General features: G+C 56.1%; 3 protein-coding genes across 3 annotated transcripts in view; all 3 read right to left on the bottom strand.

The window, feature by feature from the left end:
* Nucleotides 1-103: 103 nt before the first annotated feature.
* TAF10 (TATA-box binding protein associated factor 10) lies at nucleotides 104-1,503 on the bottom strand. Its single transcript, XM_060018426.1, has 5 exons — nucleotides 1,228-1,503; nucleotides 934-1,088; nucleotides 629-693; nucleotides 426-540; nucleotides 104-242 (listed from the first exon to the last, which is right to left on the bottom strand). The coding sequence occupies exons 1-5, from the start codon at nucleotides 1,457-1,459 to the stop codon at nucleotides 153-155; spliced, it is 657 nt and encodes a 218-aa protein (XP_059874409.1). The 5' UTR covers nucleotides 1,460-1,503; the 3' UTR covers nucleotides 104-152.
* An 849-nt stretch (nucleotides 1,504-2,352) lies between these two features.
* Nucleotides 2,353-8,901, bottom strand: TPP1 (tripeptidyl peptidase 1). The gene is made up of 13 exons (XM_060018430.1): nucleotides 8,851-8,901; nucleotides 8,664-8,735; nucleotides 8,261-8,400; nucleotides 7,281-7,431; nucleotides 6,947-7,074; nucleotides 6,635-6,846; nucleotides 6,255-6,453; nucleotides 5,937-6,125; nucleotides 5,628-5,697; nucleotides 5,079-5,199; nucleotides 4,836-4,994; nucleotides 4,542-4,667; nucleotides 2,353-4,368 (listed from the first exon to the last, which is right to left on the bottom strand). The coding sequence occupies exons 1-13, from the start codon at nucleotides 8,892-8,894 to the stop codon at nucleotides 4,228-4,230; spliced, it is 1,752 nt and encodes a 583-aa protein (XP_059874413.1). The 5' UTR covers nucleotides 8,895-8,901; the 3' UTR covers nucleotides 2,353-4,227.
* Nucleotides 8,902-10,047: 1,146 nt separating this feature from the next.
* The window catches only part of DCHS1 (dachsous cadherin-related 1), a 34,778-nt gene continuing 31,484 nt past the window's right edge, over nucleotides 10,048-13,341 (bottom strand). The window contains exons 20-21 of the mRNA XM_060018429.2: nucleotides 13,117-13,255; nucleotides 10,048-12,788 (exon numbers count right to left, since the gene is read on the bottom strand). Of these exons, the coding sequence (XP_059874412.1) occupies nucleotides 10,177-12,788; nucleotides 13,117-13,255 (2,751 nt within the window). The 3' untranslated portion in view covers nucleotides 10,048-10,176. The remainder of the gene's footprint in view (nucleotides 12,789-13,116; nucleotides 13,256-13,341) is intronic.

Below are 13,341 nucleotides of genomic sequence, written 5' to 3' on the forward strand. Positions count from 1 at the left end.
CCAAAAAGGGAATGGGCTTAAAGCTTTGTCACTTGCCACACGGTGTCTCCCAGCATGGGAGGGATCAGCCCTGCCTGTCACAATAAAGTTTATTATGAAAACAGGCTGGTGTGGGGACAAGGGGATGGACAAGTACATTTAGACTGGGTGGCTCAGGTGAAGTAGTGCGGCTTCTTCACATTGATGCCATACTCGCTGAGGGCAGGGGTCAAGTCCTCCATGGTTAGAGTGTACTTGCGGTCCTGAGGGAAAAGGGAAGAGCACCAACTGAACACAGGAATTCCAGATTTCAATCCCAGGTGGGTGACCCTGAGTAGGTCTTTCACCTCCCCTAGGGCTTAGTTTCCCTCAAAGGGGTTTCAGTATAATTTAAGCCTCTGCTGCTGTAGGAGGTAATAACTGACTCAACGAGCCTCGCCTCACACCTTGCTCTTGCTTCGGGAACTGCCAGAGGCTGTGCCCTTCATTTTGCAGTGCTGTAGGGCATCGTTGGCAATATCTGAGATGAATTTCTGGGCAGCTAGGGAGATGAGCCGAATTCTAGAGAGAAAAAGATGGTATGAGAAGGAGGTGGGCAACAAACTCCACACAAGCACCCAAGGCTCTAACCTGCCCGGAGTTTACTCACATGCGTGGGTCCGAGGCCTCAAAGCCAGCACGGTTCAAGTAGTAACCAGTCACTGCATCGGGGATCTGAGAAGTCAATTAGACGACTGTCAGTGTTAGCCCTGTGTACTGTGGGGCTGAGAGTGGGAGGGTACGGGAAATGGAGGGCAAGCCTGGCTACCAGGAAGCTCCTCATTTGGGTGGGCAGAAGGGATAAATCACAAGAGCTAGTAGGGGAGTAAACGCAAGAGGACGCTGCAAACACAGGCGGCGTGGCAGAAGCTGACGTGACAGCGGGCCAGCAGCCTGTTCAGGCGGGAAGCCCACCGTAGGCGTGTAATCCTCCAGCTGCATCAGGAAGTCCACCAGAGGCGTGCTGGACACCACCGGCTTCACGTCTCCGTTGGCCGCGCTTGGCAGCACGTAAACCCCGTTAGACATGGCCCCCTCCGGGGGCGCCGCGCCGCCCGCCGTCACCGGAGCTGGAGGAGAACCAGCAAATTGAGACATGGAGGTGGGAGGCGCGGGGGCCCAGCTAGGTCTGCCTTAACCCTCTGCCCTCACCCGCCGCTGGGGCCAGCCCAAGGCGCGGCCCTCGCCCTCACCCGTCCCGGCCCTCACCCGCTCCGCGCCGCTCGGCCGGCTCCCCGGCCCGCGCCGCCACGGCTCCCGTGCCCCCTGCCGCGGCTCCAGCCCCAGGCCCCCCAGCTGTCCCCGCGGGGCTGGCCTTGTTCTCCGCAGCGACGCCGGCGGGCAGCGCGGCGGGGGCCGAGACCGCGGGTGCCGGGCCCGAGGCCGAGGCGGCAGAAGCCGGCGCCGCCTCGGGGTCCGCGCCGGAGCCGCTGCAGCTCATCGGGCCGGTGGGAGAGGCGGCGAACAGAACCGCTTCCGCTTCCGTTCACGTTACGCACGCACCAGGGTTGGCGTCACACGCCTCGCGACTCGCCCCTCTCACGTCACGTTCGCTCCTCCCTTAGGCTGCTCGTCTCTTTCCGCGGCCCCTCCGGCGGCTAGATGACGAAGACCGATGGGCGGAGACAAAGTGTTGGAGAACCGCGATAGCGCGAACATTTCTCCTAGGCGGATCCGCTGGGATGGGAACGCTTGAATGTCGAGGAGTCTCTTCCGTAGGTCTGGGACCCCTCACCCAGCCTGACGCCCGAAAACCTTGCTTTGGGGCCCATCGCCCCGACACCTCTCGACCGTTGGTCGCCTGCCAGTCTGCATCCTTCCTAGTCCCTTTATTCAGCCTTTTAAGGGTTTGTAGTGGAGTTGGATAGCCTCTCTCGCTGGCAGCTGCCCAAAGAAGTGAGGGCAACAGGAGAAAGTGCTGCTGCAGATGGGGAGGGAGGTACAGTCCACCCTCCGTATAGGTGGTGAGGGGTGGGCAGTATTGGTTCCAGGACCCTCCCCCAAACCCCCTGTCCCCCTTCCCCCCCTCCCCCGCCATGGATACCAAAACCCATGGATGCTCAAGTCCCTTATATGAAATGGCATAGTATTTGCACTGTATACTTTAAATCATCTCTAGATTACTTATAATATCTAATACCATGTAAATGCTATGTAAATGGTTGCCGGTAAATTCAAGTTTTGCTTTTTATAACTTCCTGGAATTTTTTTTTTTTAATATCTTCAATTCATGGTTGGTTGAATCTGTGGCTGTAGTATGTGAGGATACAGAGGGACGGCTGTCTTTCAGCCTGAATAAACAAGATCTGAAAAATCACAGCTAGTGAAAGAGTGGGTTTTTCAATGCAGCAAACATTTATTTAATTCCTATTTGCCAGTCCTGAGCTAGGGCCTGCAAATACAAAGTTAAGTAGGACAAGGTTCTAGTCCTCTAGGCACCAATAGTCTTGGAAAGGGAGGCAAAGAGTTAACTGGCCATTTCAACAATATATGGGGGTTTAAATACTGGAGGTAGACACAGAGCGTACAGTGCAAGGGAGGAAGGGAACTAACAGCTGCTGCCTGTATCTGTGTGTTAGGCATTCTATTAACTTTATCCCGTTTAATGATTCCCTGAATATTAGAGGCAGGTATCAATATCCTCACATAACAGATGAGGAAAAAGCTTCAGAGAGTTGAACTTACTTGTCCAAGGCTCTCGCCTAGTCTATATCAGAACCAAGAATCAAACAGGTTTGTTTTCAAGAACCTAGGATTTTTCTGTCATACAAAAATCAACTAGCTTCAGGGAGCCAAAAGGTTCACACGAGAAGGTGACTTCTGAGCTGACTCTCGAAAGAATTCTGTAAGTCAACCAGGCAAAGGGAGCCCGGTGTAATGTTAGGGCCCAGAATATCTTGAGCAAAAGTGAAAGTGTCTGTGGGGAGGGCAGGAAAGGATAAACAATTTGTTACTCAGGAACAAATGGCAAGTAAGGGATTAGGTTTTTAAGTCATGATAAAAAGCCTGAACTATATCCAGTAATCTTTGAAGGGTCTTAATCAAGTAAATGACCTTATGGGATTTGCATCTTACTCTGGTAGATGGTTTAGGGAAGGGCGGAAAGTAAGGACACTTCTTGCAAGGGCCTCCTCAATTCAGAGGAGAGGGAATATGGCTCAGGGCTAATGTCGTAGCAGTAGAGATGGAGAGAATTCGATGAGTTCTAGATATACTTAGGAAATACAAATGGCAGGACTTGTGGATTGGTAAAGATATATTTAAGAGTTTTAAAGTCAGCAGGACTTGTTGATTGAAGATGATGATGGGAGGAGGTGAGGAAAAGGGAGTCTAGGATGACACTTTAGGTTTCTGGCTTGGTTGGAAGAAGCATAGTGTCATTTACAAAGAAGAAACAGAAGAGAACAGTTTGGGATTGGGAAGAAGGGAGATGAAATATTGAGTATCACACATATTACTTTTGAGGTATCGATCACTGTTGGATAAAAACTCTGATATAGGGAGATGGTGATGGCTGTGGATGCCAGTGATTGATTTGTTCCAGGGTCAATGAGTAGAGTGAGAAGAGCAAAAGACTAAGGATGGAGCAATGAAATACAACAACATTCGATGAGGAAGCAGAGAAAGAGAAAGAAGGAAGAGGGAATGAAGGAGGAATAGGGAGTGGTCAGAGGAGAAGTTAAGCCCTGGGCGCTAAGGAAGGAGAGGCAGTAGACTACTGTGACAGCCCACAAAGCAAAGATTGGGAAGTGTCCACTGGATGAAGCAGCAGGGAGGCATTCATTTCTCAGTGTTTCTCAGGGGAGGAAAGAGTGAAAAATAAGAGCAGAGGTCTGGTCTCATGGCAATGAATTGAGGAGTGAAGATGAAGTGAAATAGTGTACTACACAGACAGTGTAAACAACTGAAAAAAAAGTTGAAAAAAAAATAAAAGAAGAAATGGAAGAGGGGGCGGTGTGCGGAGGACGCTCCCAAACAGTGCAGGTTATAGCATCTGTAGAGGAACCTGGGCCAGGGGCAGGGGTACCTGAGTGTAAGGGAGCAGGTAGCGTTGGGAGTCAAGTCAAGCTCACAGCATTTCTGGGTTAGGGAGATAAGCTGCAGCAGTCAACAGTTGAGGGTTTAGCAGGGCTCCCAACAGTGCAGAACCAGGGACCAAGCCACCGGCTGTGGGGCAGTGGACAGGCCCACTCTTCTAGCAAGAAAGGATCAAGGGTTAATTAGTGTCTTCAGCAGAGCTGGGAAGTTGGGTGTTCCCCAGCCTGTCACAGGATCCCAGCCAGGGCCAGAGCAGAAACCTTGACCCTCCACCTCTTCATTCAGACAGGACTCATGGCAGCCACGTGTTACCTAGGGAGAAGGTGGGCATCAGATCCCGGCTTGCTGATACTAGGAGACTGCAGCACCTCACCTTGTATTCACATTCCAGAGGCTATCCCACCCCATCAGAATTGTCCTCAAGTTCATCTTAGCACTCGACATACTCTTACGTAAGTGGCCACACCCCTCTCTTCCAAACTCACATCAAAGAGTCCTTCCCCATGCTTCTGGTAGAGCCGTGGGTTGAGAAAACCAAGAGGGGGGAGGCCTCTGAGGATTCTGTGTTCATTTATCAGGGATAGGAGTCCCCCAAACACTGGAGTAGAGGCCTGCAAGGGTGAGGGTACAAGTAGAGGTTAGGGGTTCAGAGTGATTGGACTTTTTGGGAGGGATGGATCAGAGGTCTCTGAGGAATCAGGGGTTCTGGGTGTAAGGTCTTGGGGGTGGAGGGTGAGGGTAGTCCCTGGGTGGGGGTTTGGAGCCAGGCTAATTCTCACCGAGGTGCCAGACACCCATGGAATGGGCACATGGTTGCTGACCACCCAGTAGCCATCAGAGAGTGCAGCCACGTCTGGGTAGGCACGGCCGCTGGCATTGAAGTAACTGGATGGTGGCAAGTGGGGACTGGAGCTCAGGTACTGGGCTACAGCTTCCTCCTAAAAGGCATTCTTGAGTGAGTATCATCTGCTGAACTGAGGATCCCACCCGTCCCCCCTCCATCCACACAAACACACACATACCTGGTATGAAGGCCGTGGGAATACATTGCTGAAGCCGCCACCACTGATATAGTCAACAACCTCATCTGTGACTCGGAAAGGATTCTGGAAAGATGTGCCTCCCACCGTGGTGACATAGGGGCTGAGGACAGAAGACAGCATTCAGATTGCAGGGTCCAAAGGGCACCTCCAAGATGCATGGGGATGGGTGAGTATGGGTCTGGGTCTTGCTGGAGGGACTGGGGAAGCACTCTGGTGAAGTATGTACATGGGGATGACTGAGAGATCTTGGGTCCTCAAAGCATGGCCTGAGGTGACTGCACACTTTTTCCTACGGAACACCCACCAAATCTCCCCCTAAAATGCCTGGAGACTGAGGAAGTGGAACACTGGGAGCTATGTCCTACTCAGGAGACTCGGGGCCTGCGACCTACAGGAAGAAGAGGGGGGTGCAGGTAAAGTTGAGGGTTGGGCCACAGGAGCACCTGGTGTGATCAAGACAAAGGTTCCAGATCATGAGGACATAGATGAATTGGTGGCCACAGGCAAGTGGTGGACTGGGGTGCTTACCTGGAGGCAGGGAAGCTGGGACGGAACCGGTGTCTTCCCGAGACAGACCAACACCCAGCCCCACTGTCACCTGGGAGAGAGACCAAGTTTGCCACTCAGTTTAATTGGTCAGAGTTTGGAATGTGGGTTCAGATGTCGGAGAGGAAATTCAAGTGTTAGTCATTACTGCAAGAGGTCAGAGTTGAGGTCAGGTCAGTGGTCCCTGTTGAGTTCAGATTATGAGATAGAGATCAGGTCCAGGAGTCACTGCGGGGTCAAAGTTCTGAGGCTGGGTGGGTGTGGGAGTCTAGGTTTAGAGTAGGAGGTCACCTGAGGCAAAGAGCACAGTAAGACCCCGAGCAGCAGCCTTCATGAGCTCGGTGTTGACCCGCTGGATGTAGGCGCTGCTGAGGGAGTCCTCGTCATCTCCGTAGCTCACGGTGTGCACATGTGGCAGGGCTGACTCATTACTGAGCAGCAGGAGCCACTGCAGGAAGGGCTCCTGTGACTCATGCCGGCCTGGGGCATAAAGGCAGTCATTTGGGAGGTTGTCAGGATCTCCCTGGAGCTCACGGGATTCCCTTGGGGAAGCAAAGACCACCACTCACCCCCACCTCTATCCCCACCAGCCAGTCCCCTTGGCAGTACCAGGGCTACTGTAGACCCAGGTGGAGATGTTGGCGCCAGCACTCATCAGGTACTCTACATCTAGGCTGGCCTCGATTCCGGCCTGGCCCCGGCCCTGCTGTCCGACCACACGGGCTACTGATGCCTGGTGTGCAAAGCTCCCACCGAAGAGGTGCATGAACTCAGCCAGGTCTGACTCATGGAAATACTGCTCCAGGAACTATGGAGGGAATCAGAGGCGATATCATGGGTCAGAGGACACAGCCCCAAGGGTCAGGTCAGGGGATACTGTCCCAGATCACAGGATTGGGGGTGAGAGCCCAGGGGTTAGAGTCAGAGAGTCAGCTGGTCAGGCACCTTGGGGAGGTGGTAAGGACCCTGAGGCTTTCCGCGTGGCTCACCTGGGCACAGGCTTGACTGTTGTTGGTCGTGCCAGAGCCCACGTCTTGTGCCGTCAAGTTGTACCGCTCACGGATCACAGATGGGGTCACCCCCAGGTGTAGGCCAACAGTCCCTGGGGTCACCCCCAGGTGTAGGCCAACAGTCCCTGGCACCTGTGGCTTGGGGCGTTGCCTCAGGGTTGATGTGGGGGGAAAGCGGTGCAGCCCCCCCACTGTGGGGAGGAGTCAGCCTTGAGGAAGAGATCCTTTAGCCTCCAACCCCCCATTTTATCACTGACCCCCCCCCCCGCCACCAACCCCACTGGGTGTTACCAAAGTCCACGTGGGAGGCCAAGGCCTTCGGGAGCCGGTAGGGACGTGGGGACCTTACAACATGGGTCTCTGCAGGTCCCCCCATATAGTGATGAAACTCAGCCCCAGAGAGCAGCAGCTCCGCTTGTCTGAAGTCAGAGATCAGAGAACAGAGGTCAGAAAGCATGGAACAGAGCTGAGGAGGCTGCCTGAGCATCACGGGGCAGTTAGTCGTTATCTCCCCAAGTGTTTTCACCCACAGGCCCTGGCAAGCTCTCAGCTCCCTTCCACTGCAGTGACGAATCTCCCTGATGGGATGATTGGTGCCCTCCATGAGGCAATTATTCCCTCTTACCGGACACTCAGCCAGCAAGTCAGAAAGTCCTGTGTGGTCACTGAGTGGCAGTTCCGGGCTCCAGCAGCCAAAAGCCATTTTTGGACTGTGTGGAGGGTCAGTGGTGATGGCCGGACCAGTTCAGCCACATCCTCTAGGGTCAGGTACTTTCCTGCAGGGATTCAGTAGAGGCTCTTGCCTTCATTCCTTGCTTTTCTAAGTTGCCCTTTTTGAACTTTAACCAGGAGACACTGGAGCTTAACATGATGGCGAGTCACTGCTCTCCTGTGTGGATCAATACACCTCCCGGGTGAACCTTAGACTGCCCCCCTCACCACGCAGGGCTTCCAGCAGGGGAAGCCCACCATCCAGCTTGACCATTGGAGCAAACCATGGACCTTCTGGAGCATAGTAGCGGGTAAAGTGGGGAGAAGAGTGGAGGGGAAGAGACTGCAGACCGGTGAGGGGGCTGGCAGCAGTCCAGGTGAAAGAGTAATCAGCTGAGTTGGTGGCAACAAGGAATGGTGAGACAGTGGAGTATTTCAGAGCTGGAACTGGCAGCCTTAGGGTTGAATGGAGGAGTAAATGAGAGTGAATTTAGTGGGGGGAGGTGAAATTTGAGGTAATGAGCACTTATATGTACTGGATGCTACTTCCCCATTTGTCTGGTAGTTGGTAAATAGTAGAGTCAGAATTTGAATCCAGATCTGATCACCAAGCCTGTGCTCTTAACCATACCCACTTTCAGTTTTTGAGCCTGATGAACATAGGTGGAAAGTTTTGGAGGAAAGAATGTGAATTAGTTTTGGACACTCTAGTTCCAATTCACCTTTTTATTCAGAAACTCTTTAATGAGGGTCACTGCCATTCATCTGTCCTATACCACCCCCTCGACAGGCCCCAAGAGCACATCCCTGACATGACCTGCACCGTCCCACACTCAGCCCAGTCCTGTGTCCCTTTACTGCATCCCACATCCCACCCCCAGTCCCATCAGGCACCATAGCGAGAAGAGCCGGGATCCGACACAGCCTGCACCAGCTCGGACAGTCTCTCCAGGTTCTGCTGTCTCAGGGCAAACGTGAGACTCAGCTCTTCCTCAGGGTCCGCACGGCCCAGAGACACCCAGCCTGGTGGCAGCCTGTAGGGTCAGGGGTCAGGCACATGGCCTTCATTAGAGTAGGGATGGGAAGGTTCACCATTAGAACCTAGAACTTGGGGAGGATTCCAGAAGCAGATATGGATCACAGGAGGTGGATTACCGGGGACTGAATCTGGGAACCTGGGAATAAGGCTATGGAGTGGGTACCAGGAGCTGGTAAGGGGGGTGAGGGAGGCTAGAACCAGGAAAACGGGTACAGGAGAGGCCATGGGGTAGGGGTTGTCAGTGCTAAGTCAACTCACGTCCACTGCTGGTCAGGCTCCGGGCTGTAACTGCATTTGCCGGCGACAAAGAGGGCAAGGAGCCCTAGGAGGCTGCAGGGGCAGCACATGGGTTTCAGCAGGAGCTGGACTGTCATTATGTTCCCACCCTCCAACATATACTCCCTCCAACATGATTCCCTTCTCCCAGGGCCCCCTAGTTTCTTACCAGGCTCGGGGGTCCATTCTGCCTTTCTGCAGATCCGCTGTCATGTGACAGATCACATGAGCCCTATAGTGCACCACCTCCCGTCTCTGCCTAGAAACTAGTGACGATGCTGGCTCCTCCCTTGAATGGGTGGTCCTGAATGCTGAAGAAGGGGCGGGGCTGCTCCTCGGGTGCTCCCTCTGTGGACGGTCAAACACTGGGTACGCTCAGGGCTCCCCACCTGCTGCCAGAATCCAGGACTCGCCACAGTGTAGGGGGTGCTTCAGAAAGGGGCTTTGGAGGCCCACAGACCCAGGTTCTTACGAGCTGTACGGAGCCTAGGTTTCTTCATGTAGAATATGGAGACTATTATGTTAAAAGTGCTCTGCCTCAGAGGGTTGCAGTGAAAATTTACAGAGATAAAGCAGGTGGACCCCTCAGCAGAGAGCCTCACATGGCAAAGGCTCAACAAATGTGTGCCCTTATTACACGCGAGTATATAGGGGCCCCATGGAAAACAAATACACCACGAGGCTGCTCTTGTACCCACCCCCACCTCCCTGAAGACCCTCAGGCCTAGAGCTGGTCATCTCCAAGATCTCTCCCCAGCCAGCCAACCCCTCTCTAGGTCACTGCCACAAGCAAGCCCCTGCTGTCTGCCATCTTCTGGCCTCCTGCCCCCATTAGAGGGAAAGGTCAACTGCAGAGAGATGTGATAGCCTCAGGTTGGGCTCGGGCTCCCAGTGCCATCCCCACTCGCTCCCACCCTAGATGCCCCTGTGTCCACCAGCTTCTGTGACTCCTGAGGTGTCCACAGTGTGCCAGGTGGCTTCCCATCATCCCCCCACCCCTACGGCCCCCACAGAACAGAGCCGGACACTGGGTACAAACTGCAGTTTATTAAGGCTCCAGAGTGAGAATTGGCACTTGATTCTGGGCAGGGGCAGGGGTGTCAGTGGAACCCAAAGGAGCTGGGCCCAAACAAGTTAGAGGGACTGCCCCCATTCCCCCTACCCCCCAATAAATAAAGTCTCAGCTCCATCTCAGGGTGCTGGCACAGGGCAAGAAGCCCTCACTGAGGAGGACCCAGGGCTGCTGCCTACTTCATCATCTTCCTCTCCACACCGGACCCGGCCACAGGTCAGTGCCCAACAGGGCCTCGTGGTGCTGGTGCTCTGACAGGGCCAGGGTGAGACGTGAGACCTGTCCCCACTGGAGGACTCTGGGGTGGGGATCTGGCCTCCCCCGCGGCCAATCATGGTCCGAGGCTGCCCAGGGCAGGCTCAGATGGGGCCTGCATTGGGGACACTGTGCGCATCCCAGGTCGGGGCCCAGCCTGGGCCACAGCTAGATATGCAGCTCCGTGTCATCGGGTGGCTCCAGGCCGGACTCTGCACTCAGTGCTGAGGCTGAGGGGCCCTGGGCCACCCCAAATGGCGAGACGACAGGTGAGCGAGCAGCCAGAGGAGACAGTGAGGGCGAGAAGCTGGGGGACATGGCAGCTGAGGACAGGGAACCTTCATGGCTGATGGGGGAGCGGTGAGAGGCTGGTGGGAAGATGGCCCGGGTCGTAGCCGTGCTGGCTGGCTTGGGGGGCACAGACTTGGCTCCTGGGTGGGCCACGGCAGTGATGAGGGGTGGTGGGTCAATACGGGGAGCCGGGGGACACGGCCGAGCCTCATCCTTGAGCCGGGCGATCTCTGTGAAGACGCTGGCCAGCGGCTGGAACTGAGGGCACCAGCTCAGCAGGTAGTCCCAGTTATAGCTGCCACGGAGCTCCTCCTCCCCAGCCACAATGGCCGTCAGTGCTCCTGCCACACATGGCTTGCCATCTGCTGGAAAGCCATAGTCCCCAGTGGGTGCAGGGCTTAGGCCACAGCCCCCCAAGAAGGCTGTGGCAGCGGCTGGGGGGCCCTCCTCTCGGTACAGAGTGGCCCCTGCACCCGGCAGCAGCAGCCCTGCCTTGCGGCCCTTATACCAGGTGTCGGGGGCAGGTGGCTCGCAGGACGTGTCACTCAGTCCATCTGCATCCTGCTGGATGCCGGAGTCAGGGCCACGGGCAGCCAGAGAGGAAGCCACACTGGCCACACGGGGGAACTCGTTGATCATGCGGATCTCGTCATCCTCTGCAGCCTCCGCTGAGCCTCGGCCGCTTGAGTGTGAAGGGTCCAGGGAGCCACCACGGGGGTAGGGTCCTCCAGCTCCTGGCCCACCATAGCTGGGGAGAGTCTGGTGATACAGGTGCTCTGAAGGCGGTGGGCTGGGTGGCTCTCGGCCCAGCTTCTGTAGAGAGCCACTGGCCAGGGGTGCTGCCTGTGACATCGGGCCAGGTGCCGCCTCAGCCTTGCGGCTCCGGGCCCGCACCAGCCCTAGGACCAGGGCTGCCAATGCAAGCACCACTACGACTCCCAGGGAGGCTGCCACAGCCCCCACCAATAGCAGGTTAAGGTCAGGTGCCAGGCCCAGCGCAGTGTGGGTGATGTCCACAGTTACGGGCACTGTGGCACTCCGGGAACCAGGCAGAGGCCCCCGTGCTACCACCTCCAGCCTCAGCTCCCGTGGTGCCTCACGTCGGGTCCGGCCCCCACCCCCAGAGGTGCCTGTTCCGCTGCCTGGTGCCCGGCTGTCCACCCGCAGGTACAGGGCACCTGTAGTCTGGTTGATACCAAAATAGGGGGAAGAGGTGGCAAGGGAATAGAGCACCAGGCCATCAGCACCTCCATCCTCGTCTGTGGCCTGCACGTGACCCAGGCTGTGGCCACGCCGGGCACCTTCCGGCACTTGGAAGTGGAAAGCTGGAGCCAAGAACACTGGGTCATATTCATCCTCACCAGTCACCAGCACTGACACAGTGACTGAGGCTGACAAATTCCCAGCATCAGTAGCACCCACCAGCAACTGGAAGCTTCCTGTGTGCTCATAGTCAAAGGCCACTCGTGCCCGCAACTCCCCTGTTGAGCTGTTCAGCGCAAATGCCTCACGGCCCTCAGGCCCCGGCCCAGCGTCCAGCAGGTCGTAGCGGAGCCTTCCGAAAGCCCCAGCATCGCCATCCGTCGCATGCAGAGTAGTCACGAGAGTGCCTGGAGGCTGGTTCTCTGCCAGGCTGGTGCTGAGCAAGCCCAGCGGGAAGGCTGGCCTGTGGTCATTCACATCCTGGACTTCGATGGTCACTGGTGCCAGAGCAAAGTGTGCCCCGGCAGGGTCGGCAGCCCGCACGACAAGCTGATGTCGAGCCTGGGTCTCACAGTCCAAGGGGTGGGCCAGTCGCAAGTCACCCGAGCTCTCATCCAGCTGAAAGAGCCCAAAAGGGTCGCCTGAGCTGAGGGTGAAACGCACAAGGCCGTGCGGGCCTGGGTCAGCGTCGGAGGCCTCCACGTGCAGCAGCTCGGCTCCAACAGGTGTGTCCTCGGGTACTGCCACACGGTAGGATGCTCGGGTGAAGACAGGTGGGTTATCATTGACATCCAGCACAGTGACGGTGACCGGCACAGCCGAGCTTCGAGGTGGCTGCCCCCGGTCAGCTGCAGCCACAGTTAGATTGTACTGGGTTAGGCTTTCGAAGTCTAGAGGCTCAAGCAACACCAGGCAGCCCAGGGCCCGGGGGCCTAGTCCATCACTCTCCCCAGTCTCAGCCAGCCGGGGTTCCAGCTGGAAGACTCGGCCCCGGTTGCCACTGACAATGCTGTAGTCCACGGTGGCGTGGGTGCGGCTTCCGTCGGCATCTGTGGCCTCCAGGGTGAGCAGGGTGGAACCAGGGGGCAGATCCTCAGTTACCGCCACACGGTAGTGTGACAATGTGAAGCTCGGGGTGTGGTCGTTCTGGTCCTGCAGCTGCACGTGCACTGTGGTGCGTGCTGCCCGAGCCGGCGTCCCATGATCTCGTGCTTCCAGCACCACGTCCACCACTCCTGGCCCTTCATGGCCCAAGGCCATTGTCCCCACTGTTGTGAACAAGGTCCCTGAGATGAGAAGGGAAGAGAAATATGCCATCAGCAGAGGCTGTGGGTGAGCAGAGTGACCCTTCGAGGACTGGGAAATGGCCTTGGAAGTCAGACTCCAGGGAGTGGCCCGTGTGCTAGGAGATTACAGAGGGGCCTCCAGGATTCAGAGAATGGCTTCTAGGCATGCAGTCAGGACAGTGCTTAAAATAGAGACAAAGGGCAGAAAATGTCCTCCCTGGGTCAGAGATCTAGGGAGTTAAGAGTTCAGGCAAGAAATTCCAGGAATGAGGTCAAAACATGGCCCAGCACAGTCAAGGATAAGGGGTAGATCCCAGGAAGGACGCACCGTTGTTGGGGTCAACACTGAAGCCCTCAGCAGGGGAAGCCAGGTGGTAGGAGACATGACCATTGGCACCTGAATCCCGGTCAGTGGCAGAGACGGAGAGAATGGCACTGCCTGGGGGTGTGTGCTCAAGCAGCATCACCTGAGGTGTGAGGACAAGGGTTTAAGGCCAAGCGTCCCAGCTGCCCACTCAGCCTATGTTCCGGAGCTTGGTCTCATGAGCTCTGC

This window comes from Delphinus delphis, chromosome 8, assembly GCF_949987515.2.
Source record: "Delphinus delphis chromosome 8, mDelDel1.2, whole genome shotgun sequence".
In the NCBI taxonomy this organism is placed as follows: Eukaryota; Metazoa; Chordata; class Mammalia; order Artiodactyla; family Delphinidae; genus Delphinus; species Delphinus delphis.

Bases quoted from the DNA above. Each gene is read 5' to 3' on its own strand.
- TPP1 (XM_060018430.1), bottom strand. From the start codon at position 8,894: ATGACAGCGGATCTGCAGAAAGGCAGAATGGACCCCCGAGCCTG. The intron at 5,200-5,627 runs GTAAGCACCCCA...TTCTGTCCTCAG, and splicing joins CCCAGCTTCCCTGCCTCCAG to CCCCTATGTCACCACGGTGG. The intron at 4,995-5,078 runs GTATGTGTGTGT...AATGCCTTTTAG, and splicing joins TCCCACGGCCTTCATACCAG to GAGGAAGCTGTAGCCCAGTA.
- TAF10 (XM_060018426.1), bottom strand. From the start codon at position 1,459: ATGAGCTGCAGCGGCTCCGGCGCGGACCCCGAGGCGGCGCCGGCTTCT. The intron at 694-933 runs GTGGGCTTCCCG...TTGACTTCTCAG, and splicing joins TGGAGGATTACACGCCTACG to ATCCCCGATGCAGTGACTGG. The intron at 541-628 runs GTGAGTAAACTC...TTTTCTCTCTAG, and splicing joins GAGGCCTCGGACCCACGCAT to AATTCGGCTCATCTCCCTAG.